Here is an 18,461-nt window from a genome sequence, read left to right on the forward strand (position 1 = left end):
ATATAAATAATGTGAGAATATCTTGTCTGACCTCGGACGCGGTCAATCATAGTGGCACTTGTTATTTTTCTTTTCTTTTTTTTTTTAGTTTGCGCCCAGTTGCTTTTCTGCTGCTCTTTTTCTTGTCTGTGGATCAATAATAATACCTCGTAAAAACAACAACAACAAAAAAAAAACAACTAAACAAACGAACAAATAATTAAAATGTATAAATCAAAAGATGGTTCCCGTGCAACCGTGACGTTATTGTTCAGTTATCAAGGCGGACAACAGCGCACTAGTACTTCCGGTAATACATTTCAAAATAAGATCCGCAATCAAGCTACAGCGTAGTTAAGCAACGCGACAGGTCCAGACAGAGGCTCCAAGCCAATAGAGGTTTGTTGTCAGTGGTCATATGACTTGTGGAAGCATCAATAGATACGCGTTACCAGGACACTTCCGCTTTGATAGGTTGTTACTGAGTGTACTTAACTCCGACCACTCCACAAGTAGCCGAGAGAAAACTGAGGAAGCGAGCGCAGAAGAGGGGGGCAACAATCTGTACCTGAACTATAAGGACAAAAATAAGTGAGCCTGTAAGCCATTTCAATGTTTTTTTGCTCTATCGTTGATGTTATTTTTGTAACGAAAGCTAGCTGAATATTGTTCAACAGGTGTGCTGAATTGGCGTTAGCCTCACTCAAAGTGCAAACGGAGCTAGTTAGCAGTGTTTGTGTAAAGTGGAGTAACTAGTTAAGTAGCATCCAGTGTCAAAATGTGTACACCAACCTCACCGAAGTTAGCCTATTTTTGTGTGCGTGTTATTATTCAATGGTAAATATGCGTGTTATTTGAGCGACAGCATTACCTAACGTTGATATTGATCTAACAACGTTAACTCTAGCTAATTAGCTAATTAATGGCTGTCTTTATCATTGCGTTAGCTTGTTGAATAGCTTCGATAAAACGACGTCCATGTAGCTGGAAAAGTGACAGGTGGGTTTGGTGTACTAAGTAGCTGTTGGCTCTCTGTCATGCTCGTGTGTGACAGGTGAATCCTCAGTAATCAGGGGACTCATTGAGCTGGTTACAGCAGCTGTTTGACGGGTTTATTCGGTTAACTAAAAGGTGCGGCTCTGTTACTTTCCTCATAGTGTTACTGGTGCACACAGCGTTGATGGAGCTGATGAAGCTTACAAGAGCTGCAGGTCACATGCTGCCTTGTAATCCTCAGATTAGCCCTGTGTGGTCGTTTCAGAGTGGGGAAATTGTGCTGTTTAGCTGCAAGGTATTCAGAAAACCACAACATTTTGAGCTACATTACTTCATAAAAACTACACTGTGTATGCCTATGTTGTGTATATATATGAAAAAGAAAAGTCTACCTGCGGAAGTAATTTGGTTATTTCACACAGATATAGATCCGCTATCTTTCCTATAACCTTTTCACCACATTCATGTGGTGATCATGAGATCAGCATGAAGCTTAGCTGATTTTTTTTTTTTTTTTTTTGTCACATGCTAGTGTCTCACTTTGGTGTAAAACTAACACATAACTGTAATAAGCCTCCATTATTAGTGACATGGGCACCTGGGGGGCATACACAGAGAAGTGATGAATGTCAAACCTCTCAGATCTTTACATTGACTTTGAGCCTGACTAACAAATCACATCAATGTTCAGTTTCTTTAGGTTCTGGTTCACTTGAGGGTGTTGACGACTCGCATCCATCAGCAAGATGGGAGAGCTCTTCAGAAGTGAAGAGATGACGCTGGCTCAGCTCTTTCTCCAGTCAGAAGCTGCCTACTGTTGTGTCAGTGAACTGGGAGAGATTGGGATGGTGCAGTTTCGTGATGTGAGTCCAGTTTTGTCCGGTTGTCCTTTGAACCCTACTTCTATATGTATAGTTTTTGCTTTCCAGAAGTGCTACCTGTATTTGAACCCAAAAAATTAAGAATAAAAGAAAATCTTTGTTATTTGTGGGGATGATTAAAATCTGCCACATCAGTAACGCTGTTGAGACGGCGCATGCCTTTTGCATCATGTGCTCACAGCTGACCCTTCATTCCAGGCATGAGAAAGCTTGTTCCTGACAAGTCCCAAGGCAAACCTTGTGCTTGGACATAGGGTGGGTTGTAACAGAAAGGTTCTCTGCTTCAGCAGTTGGATCTTACTCCTGCAATCACGTTGTACTCTGATATCTTCCACCAGTGTGAAAAGTTATAAATATTAAAAAGGATTTTGGGAAAGGGGCTTTAAACATTTTAAATTTAAGTCTTCTTCTTTCTAACCATACACATCTTTGTTGCTCAGCCATATGTTTCTTCCTTTTGCAGTTGAATCCTGATGTAAATGTGTTCCAGCGGAAGTTTGTGAATGAAGTACGACGATGTGAGGAGATGGATCGTAAGCTAAGTAAGTGAGCTTGGATATTTGTTTATTGTCAGCAGACATATTTAGTCTTTCCTGTTACGGGAGGATCGGGTACTGCCACTTAGTCGTCCTCTGTAAGACGGTAATGCCATGTTTGTTTCATTTCCACCCTTTAAATTTTTATATGAAAGTCATGGCTCACTTTGTTCACAACTTATTGTGAAATATGACACATTGTTTCCTGAAAAAAAAACAACCTCTTATTCCTCTTCACAGGGTTTGTGGAAAAAGAAATTAAGAAGGCCAACATTCCACTCGTTGACACAGGAGAGAACCCTGAAGTCCCTTTTCCGAGGGACATGATCGACCTCGAGGTGATTGTTTCGCCTTAAAGCCAACAGTGAAGCTCTGTCGCCTGCTTTCTTCTCCTCGCCTCCTTGATCTTCATTTCTTTTCTTTTCTTTGTTTTCTCTTTTCAATTCCTGCAGGCCACATTTGAGAAGCTGGAGAATGAGCTGAAGGAAATAAACACAAACCAAGAGGCCCTAAAGAAGAACTTCCTGGAACTGACTGAGCTCAAGCACATTTTGCGTCGCACGCAGCAATTTTTTGATGAGGTCAGCATAACTGTTCTTACAGACCTCAGAAAGCAATGGACTCTTTCGGCTCTTTGATTTTAACATTGCTGTAGGCTTAAAGAAGTTTTTTTTTTTTTTTTCTTTTAAATGCTCATATTTGCTTGTTACTGTGGTTGTAATATCCTAAATTACTACACAGCTTCAGAAGCAAATAGCTGATTTGCTTTTATCCTTTTTAAATATATACAGATATGTGATCCTGGGGGATCAGAACTTAAATTTAGAAAGTAGATTTACTGTGGCAGCAGGAAAGAAAAATACATTTTTAGTCTAAATTCAGACATTGCTGCTTGATTTGGTTAGTTTTTATTTTTTTTTATATACATATGTTATATAGTTGCTCACATGATCGTAGCATATTTACACCAGCCATTTACATTAGTCAGTGTGCTGCGATTCCACTGCTGTGTAATCCTTTACTCCAGTTTGATTCAACGCAGTGTTTCCTGCCAGAGGAACTACTCGCCTTTCCACCTTTGCCCAACATCCACTGCACTTAAATGCCTTCACAAGCAAATCTAGGTCGTTGTTCAGTGTTAAGTCATCTTTTACAAGTTGTAATCAGCCTTGATTGAGGTGAATCATTTAGCCAAATGGGTAGCTTTAACTGAAGAAAAGCACTGTTTATGTTTGAAGGTCCCACTTGCTTTTCTGTCCAAATCTCAATAATAACGTACATAAACAGAGTTTTATAGCCGGTTTCATAAATGTGTACACACAGTGAAGCGGCTGCAGCAATGATTTTGCTGACATAACATAGTTAATGATTTGTTGTGCTGTTGTTCAGATGGAGGATCCCAGCTTACTTGAGGAGTCATCTACTCTTTTGGACCCCAATGAGCCTCAAAGAGTGACTCCACTCAGATTAGGGTGAGTCTGAGCTGTAGACTTCTGTAATTTAGAAGGATTTAGCCTTTTTTTTTTTTTTTTTTTTTTTTTTTTCTTTTTTTTCTTTTTTTTTAATTGTCCATCCTGTGCACTTTGACCATATGCTTCTGAAACTGGAGCATTACAAGCATCCAATCCCCTCACACACAAGAGCTCAAGTCTGGTCAAACAGTAAAGGTTATCTGAGGCAGAAATCCACTCAGAATCTGTAGACACAATTGTAATTCCTGTTGGCTCTTAATTATCAGATAATGTGGTTCCCTGCATGTACTTCAATGTTGCTGAACAACTATAAAGTTAGTGATATTATTTTAATTAATTTTGTTGTTCCCCTCTGTTAAAGATTTGTAGCTGGAGTAATTGGCAGGGAACGTATCCCCACTTTTGAGAGAATGTTGTGGAGAGTTTGCAGGGGGAATGTGTTCCTGCGGCAGGCAGATATTGAAGATCCTCTTGAGGACCCAACAACAGTCAGTACTGTTCATAGACACTTCATGATTACAGTAAACCAACACGGATTGTGAGGTTGGTTAGATGTGATGGTTATAACTGTACATCGTTTTTTACAGGGTGACCAGGTCCACAAGTCGGTCTTCATCATATTCTTCCAGGGAGACCAGCTGAAGAATAGAGTTAAGAAAATCTGTGAGGGGTAAGTGACTCGACAACATCTGAACAATGTTTAAAGTTTTCTTGACCAACAGGTCTTTGTTTATATTTCTTACAGGGTAAAGTCTAAAATCCAATCATTTGAATTTAAGGCCTTAAAATGTCTAAAATTCTCTTTATCTCATAAAATGTCTTGAATACGATTTGAAAGGTCTTAAAATTTATTGACATGACTTTTATTGAATACAAATATATAAACTTCAGTCTCGCTTTTAAATGTTTCGATTTTTGAGGACGCTATAACAGAACTAAAGTACCTGTGCAGCCCGGTCAGAATTTATCGAGCACAACCTGCTGTATAGTTTGCTGTTCGTGGTTGCTAGCAGCGCCGTGACTGAGGAGCGGCTAATCAGTTAACGCTTTGTTTAAGATGGATAAATGCAAATTTGACAATTTGTGGCTTCAGAACGAACAATTTACCTCACGGTTGAAGCCGGTTGATGGAAATATTTGTGAAGCGCACGAGAAAAGTTTGAAACTTTGCACATTTGGCATCAAGGCGTTGGAGTCCCATGCCAAATCCCTAAAGCATAAAGCGGTCTTAAAATGGCAGTAGCAAACGCTCTCCATCAGCCAGTATTATTCCACATCAGGATCTGGAGCATCGAGGTCCAGCGCGCCCCGCTCTGCTACAACTCCAGTTGACCTCCGGACAGCGTTTGGGTCTACGCCCACAATAAGAGCGGAGGTGTTCTGGACTCTTCACACAGTAGCGAAGCACCAGTCAGATACTGGCAATGAGGACATTGAGCTGTTCCAGACCATGTTCCCGGATTCCGAGATAGCGAAAAAGTTTAAGTGTGGAAAAGACGAGACCAGCGTCCATTGCGCGATTTGGATTAGCCAATTTCATCAAGAGAGACCTTATCTCCAAAGTTAAGGGCCCGTTCGTGCTGATGTTCGACGAATAAATTCATATATTTTGTTGAAACCTGCAGAGACCCTGTTCTTTACCTGTCCTCAGATTCAGAGCAACATTGTACCCGTGTCCAGAAACCCCCCAGGAGAGGAAAGAGATGCTGGCAGGAGTGAATGCTCGGATTGATGACCTGCAGATGGTAAATAAGCATTCAGAGAAGACACCTACATGCAGCTGACTTTTTAACACTGACGGGCAGATAAACCCTCTCAACTAGTTTGTTCTCCTTTTTTCCTGGTTTCTGCTGGGTCAGCAAGATGTTTTTTTTTTTTTTTTAAAGAGGAAATTTCTCAAGGCATAAAAATAGTACCGTAGTCTCTCTTTACAGTTCAGATTTCAGATAAGCGTCTAATCCAGAAAACAGTTTTTAATGAATGACATGGGTTGTGTCATTTCACAGTAACTACTGTACAGAACAATGTCCTCCTTTCCACTAAAAGCACAAATGTTTTTGTGCTGTGGAGTGTCCTCCCCAGTGGCTCATTACCCACTGCAAGATAAAGTAGCCCAAGGGAATCGGTCCGTCCTTCCATTTTGCTCACGATATCCATCTTGTATCTCTTCCTTGTAATGCCATGTGCGCCCGTGGGGAGCTTTTACCTCATGTCTCACAAAGTCTGAACTGCAGCTCATAAACATAAAATGTGGCTGTTTCTGTCCAGCATCATGTACTCAAAGCACCGACTGGTGGAACCACGAAACGATGTGCACAAGGCAAGGTGCTTGATACCTAATGCACATCTTCCCTGACATATCAGTCGATACCCTCTCAATGATATAAATGCTGTGTAATGGGGGTCTTGGTGTTTGTGGATTTAGCGTTGAGCACGTTGTTATTTGGGTATGTGAGCAGAATGACAGAATGGCATGCGTGTGGAAGAATGAAAAGCTACTTGGACTGTAGCCAGCAATGTTTAGACATTGCCTCGACAGTGGATGAGACTGTCTGTGGGCAAACAGCACAGAGCTTAAATTTCCTGCTATTTGCTGATCATGGGGTTAGCTTTAAATGTGAGTCATACAGCAGCATACCTGAGGATATCCTGTAATCCTTATGGGAACACCCAGCGGATTAGACGGGCTGTTACTCAAATCCCTCGCTGTTCGGTCTACTAAGTGTAAACTTTGTCTGTAAACATCAAGAAATATGTAACTAATTGTAGACATTTTTGTTTTGCTGTTTGGATGTCAGTAGTCTGTCGGTTTCCATAGTTTCCATCTGCATTTAGAAGTGACGCGTAGAGAAATATGAATGGAAGTGGCGAAATTGCTCTTGTCTGCTCCTCAAGGTGTTGAACCAGACTGAGGATCACAGGCAGAGGGTCCTGCAGGCTGCAGCCAAAACAGTCAGAGTGTGGTTCATCAAGGTGAGGAAGATGAAGGCCATCTACCACACCCTCAACCTCTGCAACATAGATGTCACTCAGAAGTGTCTGATCGCTGAAGTGTGGTGTCCTGTCTCCTACTTGGATTCCATCCAATTTGCCCTCCGAAGGGGGACGGTGAGTTGCCAGTCACCAGACAGTTAATGTTCTAAAGTCTATCCAGTTCTACAACATCAAATTTAATCTTTTTTCTTTGTTGACTCCGTTTTTATCTATATGTTTTGCTAAACCCACGGTATAGCCGTGTTTAACAAAGTCTTTATTATGTTTAGCTAGAGTTCATGTTGTGCTGTGAGATATCAGCACTGGCATTTGATAACGCAGCTGAATGCTTATCATTTCTGTACAGCTCGCTTTCAGCTTTGTCACACGATCCCCTTCTGGGAGAGTTCTTTGCAAAGTTTTATGCAATCTTAATGACATGTCAGAGTAGCTCCAGACTTCCTTCAGACTGAATTTCTTAACCATTTCCACAATGGTTTCAGTTTGTGAGAGTGAACTAATGTGTTATACAATCTTGTGTTCCATGACATTGTTCTCTTCATTTTAGGAGAAAAGCGGCTCCACTGTGCCTTCCATCCTCAACAGAATGCAGACCAAACAGACCCCACCTACATTTAACAAGACAAACAAGTTCACCTCAGGCTTCCAAAACATTGTGGATGCCTATGGAATTGGTAGCTACCGTGAGATTAACCCAGGTTAGCGCATGTTGCAGCTTTCAGTACATTTGTTAAGCTTCCTGACCTCTGTCTGTCATTACCTATATCATGCATGTGGACATTGATGTTTGAAGGGAGAATTGCTTTGTTTGAATTGTTTATCCAGCTGGCTGTGGTATTAATTACAGCCACTGAAAAGCATTCTCCTCAGCTCCTTAATCATCCATTGTCACTTTGTTGTTGGAAAATGCTTGCTGACATGTGTTCCTCCCTTTCTTTGACACACCACGGCACCCTCCCCTCGTCTGATGCCTGCCTCCATAAAGCACCATACACTATCATCACATTCCCCTTCCTTTTTGCTGTCATGTTTGGTGACCTGGGCCATGGGACACTCATGACCTGTGCTGCTTTGTACCTTGTGTTGAGAGAGAGCAGGCTGATGGCCGAGAAGAATGATAATGAGGTATGGATCCCATCATAGCCATCTTCTTAATCCTACACTATCCTTAGTGATGATTCACACAATCCCCTGAACTACAGAGGACCTGATGCCTTTGAGAAACCCAGTAGATTTCAGTTGGCTAAGCTACACCAAACGCTTCTTAGATGTATGCTTATCTTTTTCTCCTAAGATTGATTTTCTGTCTTTTTTTTTTTTTTTTTTTTTTTTTTAATTTATTTTTTCCTTTGGCAGATATTCACCATGACATTTGCGGGGCGTTACATCATCCTGCTGATGGGAATCTTCTCTATGTACACTGGCATTATTTACAATGACTGCTTCTCAAAGTCCTTGAATATCTTTGGCTCTGGGTGGAGTGTCAGACCCATGTTTGGTGAAAGAGGAGGCAACTGGACGTAAGTGTCACAGACATGATGCATTGGTGAATGGTGACAAAAAATACTGAGCCGTAATTGTTTATATTGGTGCTTGACTCGTTTCAGACCTCCCCTAAACAGTAGGTGTTGTTGATGAGCAAAAGATGCAATTTGAATCGGTAAATGAAGTGATGTACAAGAGGTGCAAACAGATTGGAGTTGTTTTCCAGTTTGCTGCAGAACTTAGCATTTATTTCCAACTGTTGTAGCAATCTTTCTCTTCAAGTTCTGCTTTACTGTTGCATATACTGATTATGAAACGTCTTTTGAAAAAGACCTGCTTGCACAGTTGTGGCTCCGGCCCGTCCAACGTTGCAGATGTGGCAGCTGCAAAGTGTGCGCAAGTTTACAAAAATCAGGAGTTGCACAACCTTTGTTAGTGATGTTCCTTTTTTCTGTGCACCTCTGTGCACGAGGGCCACCGTGAAATAAGCTTAAAGAGCGACTTTTGTGTTGTTCTGTAAATCAAGTCAGAAAACAGATCTGTGTTCTCATGCACTTCAGGTTTGAGACACTTGCTGGTAGCACCTCTTTGCAGTTGGACCCGGCGATAGAAGGAGTATTCACTGGGCCGTACCCCGTTGGCATCGATCCGGTAAATATCTTCTGTGTGATCCGCATTATCATGATTCTCCTAAATTCAAATAATGCTAATATTTGCTAAAGTACAAACATGATTTTGATTGTATATTGGCATTTTGTATAACTATCAAATTGTTTTTCAGATATGGAGTATTTCGGTCAACAAGCTGACCTTCTTAAACTCCTTCAAGATGAAAATGTCTGTTATCCTTGGAGTCATCCACATGGTCTTTGGAGTAACTCTTAGTCTGTTCAACCACCTGTAAGGTTCCCATCCCCATCTACTCTGACATTTAGGGAAAAGTTTCTTTTCCACATTAGGCGTTGACATGTTCACCAAACGATTGTCTGTGGTTCCCTGCAGGTACTTCAATAAGCCTTTGAATATCTACTTGGGTTTTATCCCAGAGATTGTCTTCATGACCAGTCTATTCGGATACCTGGTCATTCTGGTCTTCTATAAATGGGTCTCTTATGATGCACGCACCTCCAGGGATGCTCCCAGTCTCCTCATAGCCTTCATTAACATGTTCCTCTTCAACTACAGCGACCCCAGCAGCAAGCCTCTCTACAGAGGACAGGTCAGATATGTTTTCCTCTTACTGAGAACTGTCATCTTGTCTAAAATGAGCATAGCAAGCCAGTCGGCTCTTGTCCTTATTTTTTTCGTTCTCTTTTCTGACTTTGTAGATGGGCCTACAAACATTTTTGGTGATAATCGCCTTGGCGTGTGTTCCCTGTATGTTAATAGTTAAAACTCTGGTTCTGCGAAGACAGTATTTGTGGCGGAAACATTTGGTAAGACGATGCAAATGAGCATCCGCTTTCACTCTATGGACTAATATATTGCACTGCAGTTATTAGGACAATAAGTGATTATTTATTCCCTTAATTCTATTACTTTGCTCATCCCTTATGGCAGGGTACGCAGAACTTTGGAGGAATCAGGGTGGGCAACGGTCCCAGTGAGGATGAGGCTGAAATCATCCAGCATGACCAGCTCGCACAACAAACTGAGGACGAACCTGAGGTGAAATAGACACGTTTTTGTCAGTAACATGGACATCAAACTTTACATTCAAAAGCCGAGTAACAACAAACCAGCCTATTGTTGAGGGAGCTGAACGGAAACACAGGGTATAGGATCTTCGACATCTTTGAATAATTCAGCCACTCAGCAATGGTTAGAAACAGAATCTTGTGTTTCCACTTCTGCTGTGGCAGTACGACACATCAATTATGGATAAGTGTGGTTTGGCAAAAACCAGACATGTCCTTTATTTAAAAGCATTATTCAACTATTAGATCAGGTATTGATATGTAAATTACTTTGTTGATCTGGGTTTTTTTTTTTTTTTTTTTTTTTTCTTTTTTTTGTGAATATAAATGTAACCTTGAGGAAAAACAGACCAATTATCATGGAGCTTTCAATGCTGTTGTTTTATCCAGACCTTATTCTAAGATGAACCAGTTATCTGTTAGGAACAGATAACTGGATCCGTTTGTGTATGTGAGCAGAGGGTTGGTATTCTATCATGCTTGTTTCATCCTGTTTCTTTATAAATGAGTAACTGATTTCTCTTGTTACTTTCTTGTCACTGACGTTTGTCTGTCCATGTTTGTGTCGTCAATAACCAAGCGTTGCCTTTTGTCACCTGCTTTCAAGGCGCAAGAGGAGGAAGAGGTAGGACAGGAGCTCATGCTGCACCTCCACCCTGCAAACTCTCCCTGCATGTGTAGCACTTCTGTTTTACAGCCCCTCCCTTTGTTGCTGCTGCTCTTAGCTGTGTCTGTGTGTGGGTATGATGGTGTTAGCGTGTGTGGCTGGTGTGTTCCAGGTGTTTCTTGTTGAAAACGGGGTGCAGGGGCTCTCCAGGCCGCGGGCGTCAGTAGGAACGGTGCTTCACTACGGTCTCGGTGATGTGCATGAAAAATCAGCAGAGCAGCTGACTCTTTGGGTTCACAGGGTCCTAAGAAGACAATGCTTCCTTTAATTTGTGGGGGTTGCTGATCCAGTGGCTAATGGCTTTCCTGTCATTTATTTGAATGCTCATGCACACACACTGAACCGGAGTTGACCTTTGTTGGCCTCAGGACACGTTGTAGAAATGTTGTGTTTTTATAGTATGACGCTGACATGCAGTTCCGTTTGCCCACAGTTTAACTTTGCGGACATGGCCGTGCATCAGGCTATTCACACCATAGAGTACTGCCTGGGTTGTATTTCCAACACGGCTTCCTATCTGAGGCTTTGGGCCCTCAGTCTGGCTCATGCACGTAAGACGCACCCGCATCAACGTGTACACATTTTTAAGATAAAAGCTAAACTTGTACAGCTGATTTGTTCCCAGCAGTGAAATCAGGGTTTGCTTTCTTTGTCTCATGCACAGAGCTGTCGGAGGTGCTGTGGTCCATGGTGATGCGCATTGGCCTTTCTTCTAGAAGCTTCGGAGGCTTCTTCCTTCTCTCTATTATCTTTGGCTTTTTTGCTGTGCTCACAGTTGCCATTCTTCTCGTTATGGAAGGCCTGTCAGCCTTCCTGCATGCGCTGCGACTGCACTGGTAAGTTTACTTTTGTTTTTATGTTTAGAAAGCGTTTGTCCTAACTCGCATTCATAAGCTACCTTTCTGAAGATGTTTTTCATATGTGAATTTATTGTTAATTAATCAGTTTCCAAGATCATTGTTGATTCATTTTGAATTAAGAAGATTTTTACCGTTGAAGTCATGATAAATGATTTAAAATGCAAAGCTGCAGCGCCACCTGTTGGCTGCAACCTTATTTTCATCTCACTGTTAACCTTAACCTTTGGACTCTTGATTGGCTGGTTAGTTTTAAAAAGGAAACTGAATAGTTTTATTACACTATTTTAATTTTTTTAGTGTTTAAGAGCTTCAAGAAAAGCTGACTCAACTTAAATGTGAAAAAACAGTTTGTAATGACGCACTAAACGCACTTAAAAACCATGATACAATCCAGCGTTACTTTAAAATACCAGCTTCTTCATGCTATACAGCCAAGTTGTTCCAACCTTAAGTGGGACCATTAGACCACTGGGAGGAGTCGGGAAGGGTGTGTACTGCAAATGAGTCTGAATTCAATGCAGAGATGTGGTTTTTAAGTTGCTTTTGTCAGACGATACTGCGGTTGTAAAATAGGGGCTTTATTAAATCATAGCAACAGTCTGGAAATGCTTTAAGTGACTGTGAATTAACACATGGTCTCATTGGGTTGAATTGCAGTCACAATATTAATATACACATTCACCTTACTGTTGTTACACGGCAATGAAAAAAGATGGAATTTTGGATCCTGTGCAGAGTACCTCAACCAACGGAGGAGCTATTCCATCCCCAACTGCATAATCTGTGTTTTAGTACAGTTTGTGAAGCTCTGTCTCATTTGGTTTTGGTGATGTAAAATGTTTTCATGCATTTAAAAAGTATAATTTGATCAGAATAACACAACAATTCTGCGCTTAGTTTAGTTTTTTTCCATTTGAGTTTGTTTTGTGATGCACAGCATTTTATGTCTCTTTCACACAGTTCTTGATTCGTCTTAGTTGTCTGCTCATAATTATCTTACTTTTTTTTTTCTATACTTCCCGAAGGACACAGAAAATCATTCCACTGCTCAAAATTAACAAAAAATGTTGTTCTTAGAAGTAAAACAACAATATAAACTTCACTTGAGATTCTTGCTGTTGTTGAGATGATGGCTGGAAACCTTTAAACTGTGAGCACCCTAAGCATCAGTTGCATAAACCGCGGTTAGATAGTTTTTGTGTAATGTTGAACATTAATAGACAGAAAACGCATGTTTCTCTCAGTATTAAAAATGATATACATTAAATTACTACACTTGCTTCACACCTGCTTCTTCTAGTTCCCAACACCATACAGGCAGCCATGTAATGACAGGTATTCATGACTCATCACTGAAAAGGTCATCCAGCCCTCTCTTAGCACTGCACCATTAAAAATAGATCCTGATTGATTTCTTGAAGCACAGAGGCTTGGGTGTCTGGTGTAAACTTGAATGAGTGCTCGTGGGTGTAGAAGGGAATGTAGTGCGAGGGCCATGAGGCTCCATTCAGCTTTACCCAGCCAGATGTATTCAGTGTGCCCGACGAGGTTGATGTCCGAAATGTCTCCTGTTGAATGGTTTTGAACTGCGTTTCCATTTCGTCCACAGGGTGGAGTTCCAGAACAAGTTTTACTCAGGTCAGGGCTTCAAGTTCCTCCCCTTTACCTTCGAAAGCATCCTGGAGGGAAGATTTGAGGATTGAAATGACTTTCTCTGTTGACATCTCGTGTTCTGTGTTGTATTGTGATATTTCTTGTATTTTTTCATTTTTTTTCCTTTTGCATGTCATTAACTTTCCACCCCTTATCATAATAATTCTGGTTGTGACTCCCACTCATCAGGAACATACTTTAAGAAAAAATCTAAATTCAATCATTTCTCAAAATAGCCTTTATTTTCTCTTCTCTGTTGTATCTTGTCATAGATGAGTCTTTTATTTTATTTCATGTTGTATTTAGTTTATTATTATTTATGCATTTTTTTTTTCTTTATAAAACCTGCACCCCCCCCCCACCCTTCAGACTGTCGCACAACTGATAATTATAAACTATCTGACCTGTGCGAATGTCTTGGCTGACTAAGTTGACCAACATAAAAAATGACAACCGTCTTGTTCCTTGGTTCATGTGTCGCTCCACATTGTTGTAACCTTGTTGTCCTTTCATCTTGAAGCTGCCATTGTTCTTCTGCAATAGTCGACATCTTGTGCACAGATTAGCTCATCTGTTTGATTTCTAAAACACATACCCATACTTTGCATGTTGCACACAGTTCTAAAGCTCCAAAGGGAATACAGCTTAGATTGAATCAAGATGCTGGTCATTTCTTTGGAAATTAAGACAGCCTGACTCTATCACTCTGTTATGCTCCAACATTGCCACTAATCCCTTTTGTGTTTGTTTTCCGTTAATCTAAATAAAGGAATAAGAAGGGGAATCTTTCGATGTATGTGAATGATTTTGTAACGATCCAGCACACTTGACAGCGTCTGACTTGCTTTGGTTCTGGTTCCTAGCTCATTTATGATTTGTCAGGTATTATATTCACAGTAATAAGAGCACACAGCAGACATGTTTAACTTATCTGTCAGAAGTGGTCAACCATCATTATTATTCGTGCATCTCTTCGTCAATAAAGTGGAAAGAGCTGGCTTAAGTTGTGTTTTTTTGGTTTTTTTTCGCTCTTTTCCATTTTCTGGTGAAAAATCACTGGACTCGGTTCCACATAAAGACCCTTTCCTCAGAATTCTACCTGCCTTCAAAATCTTGTTAAAGCAAATTAAAGTGATTAGATAAAAAAGTACCTAAGCGATCAGTAGTAAAGGAGAAAATCCACTTTTCAGGTGTTTTTTCTTGTATATTTGTATAATATATAAGGAAATAATTCATCTTTTAGGTTTGAAACTTCTGTTCAAACTTGAACTTTATAAATGTGAAGTTTTGAACAAGTTAAAATAAACAATATTATCGTGTTAAATTTACAAAGAATTATTTGAGGAAATCCTTAAACCAAGATCAGCTGAAAACCTTTTTATTTCTTTATGGATATGAAACCAAATCTATTAAAAGGTGAAATGATGTGATTAGCAGTATGATTATAATCTAAAAGTTAACCATTTGTTTAGTAATGTAGTTGAAGTCTTTATCTCCAAAATACTTTGAGGTTTGATTAAAAAGTGCTTAATTCTCTCCTGAAATTGTCTGTAAGAAACAAAGTATTTGATGTTTTATTAACAATAATTGGGGTATTGTGGTTAAACTTTGTAAACTCTAAGGCAACTATTAGGGTTAGATTAACATGTCATAAAGTCAGGTAAAACACTGTTGGTTTTAATGTGCATAAACTCTGTATTTCTACATGGTGGTTGTGTAATCACCCCGCTTGGTGGCACTGTTAACCAAGTGCAGTCGTATTGCTGAATGGGAAACAAAATCATATCCCCTTTCTATGCTAGAAGTGTCAATAAAAAACATCCATTTTCTTTTCTACTGAATTATTTATTTGGTTTTCCTGCCTTGCTATTGACCTTTGTGTCTGAAATGAAATACTGACCATTTGTTTTGCAAACTGTTTTGCAAAGTAATTAGCCACGAGTGCTCTGATTGAATTGGAAATCAATGTACGGTTGTGTACTTTGTGCATAATGTGCCTTTTCTTAAACATGTCACTTTGTGTAATTGACTGAGTTTGCTCAATCAAAAGCTAATATGAGTCCCAATAGAAGGGCCCACTCATGTCTCCACCCGTTTTAAAAGGACTTGTTTGACTTTCTCACTCTTAGATGGAACATTCAGTTGTACAAAAAAATGATTTTACGAAATGCACAAGAGGTGATAGAGGTGCTCAGATCCACAGCACAGAACAATATTACTGGACATAAGTCATTGATCTAAAATGGAAAAAATAAAACAGCAAAATGTCTGATTTGATGCATTGATTGGTCAATATAGATGTACATCAATGTAATGTTATTGCTAAACATTGGGTTATTTTAGGATCAAGGTTATTCTTCATCTTTGTTAATATATTTTTTCATTTTATTTGAATTTCTTCTCAGCTAATAACTAAAATGTTGCGGAGTGTAAGCTTAAAGTAGCTGTCTTTGGAATATGCAAGTAGTTTTCTCTATTTGTTTACAACACTGAGTTTGTTTCGCTCACTGAAAATGAACCTATGAAAGGATATTGAAAGTGGAGCATAGTTATGGTGTCGCTGCCAACACAAAGTCTGAAACAGTCCCCCTTCCTTGTGGCAACATGGGAGGCCTATCTAAAAACAATCTTGAGCCATTCTGGGATGAGGAACATCATGTTCTCTTGTCACGTGTTCTTTTGTTTTGTTTTTCAAGGACAGGCGTACGCTTTACTACAGCCTAAGGTAATAATAGAGCTCTGTATCTATTTTTGAGTTTTTTTCTTTGAAAAGCTCATTTAATTAGATTTTTCCCAGTGTGTCATGTATAACCAAAGGTGAAAGCGAGCTTGCATAAGAGCCCCAGAAATCTTGCTGTGTTTACACTTCCAGGGACTTTAACTCTGCTGTTTCAAAGCAAAAACCCCGATGAGAGCAGGCTTATTATTGGGCTGCTTTATCTAAGGCAAACACTGAGTGCACTTTAGCTTGGCAGAAAACTGTCTCCAGGAATGTTGTTTTTTTGTAAGGTTATAGTAGATTTTTCTTTGGGATAACAGAAATGCTTTTGCAGCTGTTCTAACCCTGCATGACTTGGTGTCTTCTTGATCTAGGTGCAGAAAAACAGGGATCCATGCTATTGTATAAGCCAATTAGAAACAGCTACACTAACATGTCGTGTCTAAAACCTGAAAAGCACAAACTATGGAATGTCTCATGAGTTTGGATTCTTGCTGGTGTGATTCTAACATCTTGCACGTCTTGCGTGTGATGACAGACTCACGAGAAGGATTTTTTAATGGTACATTAAAGCTGTAGAATAATATTGATGTTCTCTTTTCTTCCTCCGGTTTCCATCCACACATATTTTCATGCCAGTGTTAAATTTCCAGACAGACAACACATTTCCAAACAGCTCATATAACGTGTGGAAGTACTGTCATGGAAGAAATCATGCATTACGTCCCTTTGATGCAAAATTTACAACAAACAAATCAAAGTTCCCTGACAACAAAATGAACTATATTTCCAAATAATCCAGAATCTTGCATAGTCACAGGAACGTCTCGAATTAAACAGAGACGTCCATTTTTCCCAGCTGATGTCAAGCCCAGCTGAAATGTTATTCTACGATTTATTTCAGATTTTATAGGGACACACAGACTCACACGTGTTCCTTTGTTTCATCATCTCACAGGATTATATCTAACCCCTTACCTTAGACCAGTTCTTTGACCTAAAATTTCAGGATTTAGGACGTGCCTCTCAGCCCTGAAATGTGACTAATTTACTAAATCATGTCCCGGCAACATGTCACTAAGCACTGGTGCTATGTGAAAAGTCAAAAAAGTCAACAAAATCCTTTGCTTTCATCTGGAGACCATGTGCAAGACATTTTTTTAATATACTTAACATACTTTTTATGTATTTTAGTCTGGATTAAAGTGGTCACTGGACAGCCACCATCACAGGACCAATACAGAAGTGAACAACCATACACTCACATTCACTCCAGCAAACAGTTTTCAATTACCAATTAACCTAACATGCATGTTTTTGGATGGTGAAAGTAAGCTGGAGTACTCCGAGAGAAGCCACACATGCACAGAGAGAACATGCAAACTCCACACAGAAGGGCCCCGTCTGGGTTTCGGTTTATTAAAAATAAATTAGTATACATCCATAAGAGATTCTTATACGCAACATGTCAAATCAGCCAAAAACATATATACATGTTTTCCATATGATAGAAAGAAAAAATATCAAGTTTAATTCAACATCACAAGCAACTTTATCTGAAATATCATGGTGCATTACAAAAAACATCTCTGTTTTTTTAATAGAGTTCTCAGTCAAGAACTCTATTAAAAAGATATCCCCCTCGTTTCTACAATTCTTGGTTATATAACTGACTGTTTTGATCTATACAGTTAAATTTAGCCTTTCAAACTTCCTAAGAGGTGTACATTTTCTCATTCAAGCATTCAGGGATTCAGCATTCTAGTTCTGGGCTCCCATTATTTGCTTATCCGGCCAAGAGCCATTGCTGCTCACTTGGCCTTGCTTATCCAGTCTCATTCTCATAGCTTGCTAGCTTCTCGTTTCATTATTTCCTTACATTGCATTCAAATTAGCTGTACAGCCCCGCCCCACATGAACATACGTCTGACCTCATCTCTCAAAGGACTCTGGCGATTCAAAGCAGAAATCAGAAGCCACAGCACCGATGTCTGTTTTTATTCATTATTGTAACACACAAAGACACTTGATAAACATGTTTATTGTTTTAAAAATTGGATTTTTAGCAGAGGAGGACTTTTAAAGTCTGCCATCCTGTCAAGACAGATTGGCATGAGCAATTCCTTTCCTTGTCACTGCGATTTTATAACCAGGTCCTGTTCTTCAAACAGTTTTCCACGATCTGTCTGACCCCAAGCTATTGTTTCCAGGCTCTTTTTTCTCACACTGATTTGGCCGATTACATCAAGAAGCTTGAGACAACATGATAATCTGACAGTAATAATAATGTTGAGCATACAAAAAGATTCAATACCTCAGTGAATGAAAGTTGCATAACTCAAAAACCAAAGGATGGAGAGGGAGGAGGGGAAAAAAACAAGTGTCAATCACATAAAAAAGATGTGACAGCTGACTTTTCAACTAATTAATTGCCCCTGGCTCCAGGAAACTGAATTCCTGGAAGAATTCACGGAGGCAAGAATTTCCACTGAAATGACACAATTTCAAGAGAACACATTTTC

General features: G+C 39.7%; 1 protein-coding gene across 3 annotated transcripts; it reads left to right on the forward strand.

Moving 5' to 3' along the window:
* Nucleotides 1-403: 403 nt before the first annotated feature.
* Nucleotides 404-14,223, forward strand: atp6v0a1a (ATPase H+ transporting V0 subunit a1a). Of its 3 annotated transcripts, none has more exons than XM_075454897.1 (22): nt 404-578; nt 1,667-1,838; nt 2,320-2,398; nt 2,633-2,730; nt 2,845-2,973; nt 3,782-3,864; nt 4,226-4,352; nt 4,452-4,534; nt 5,516-5,609; nt 6,760-6,972; nt 7,406-7,556; nt 7,844-7,983; nt 8,215-8,378; nt 8,904-8,994; nt 9,125-9,243; nt 9,346-9,562; nt 9,672-9,779; nt 9,904-10,011; nt 10,621-10,665; nt 11,141-11,258; nt 11,372-11,543; nt 13,177-14,223. In XM_075454897.1, the coding sequence occupies exons 2-22, from the start codon at nt 1,722-1,724 to the stop codon at nt 13,268-13,270; spliced, it is 2,550 nt and encodes an 849-aa protein (XP_075311012.1). In that variant the 5' UTR covers nt 404-578; nt 1,667-1,721; the 3' UTR covers nt 13,271-14,223. The 3 variants fall into 3 exon arrangements, with proteins under 3 accessions (XP_075311012.1, XP_075311013.1, XP_075311014.1); XM_075454898.1 differs by having other exon boundaries at nt 405-578; nt 10,648-10,665; XM_075454899.1 differs by lacking the exon at nt 10,621-10,665 and having other exon boundaries at nt 405-578.
* The last annotated feature ends 4,238 nt before the right edge of the window (nt 14,224-18,461 follow it).

Source organism: Odontesthes bonariensis, chromosome 21 (assembly GCF_027942865.1).
Source record: "Odontesthes bonariensis isolate fOdoBon6 chromosome 21, fOdoBon6.hap1, whole genome shotgun sequence".
In the NCBI taxonomy this organism is placed as follows: domain Eukaryota; kingdom Metazoa; phylum Chordata; class Actinopteri; order Atheriniformes; family Atherinopsidae; genus Odontesthes; species Odontesthes bonariensis.

Bases quoted from the DNA above. Each gene is read 5' to 3' on its own strand.
- atp6v0a1a (XM_075454897.1), top strand. From the start codon at position 1,722: ATGGGAGAGCTCTTCAGAAGTGAAGAGATGACGCTGGCTCAGCTCTTT. The intron at 5,610-6,759 runs GTAAATAAGCAT...CTGCTCCTCAAG, and splicing joins GGATTGATGACCTGCAGATG to GTGTTGAACCAGACTGAGGA. The intron at 11,259-11,371 runs GTAAGACGCACC...TCTCATGCACAG, and splicing joins CCTCAGTCTGGCTCATGCAC to AGCTGTCGGAGGTGCTGTGG.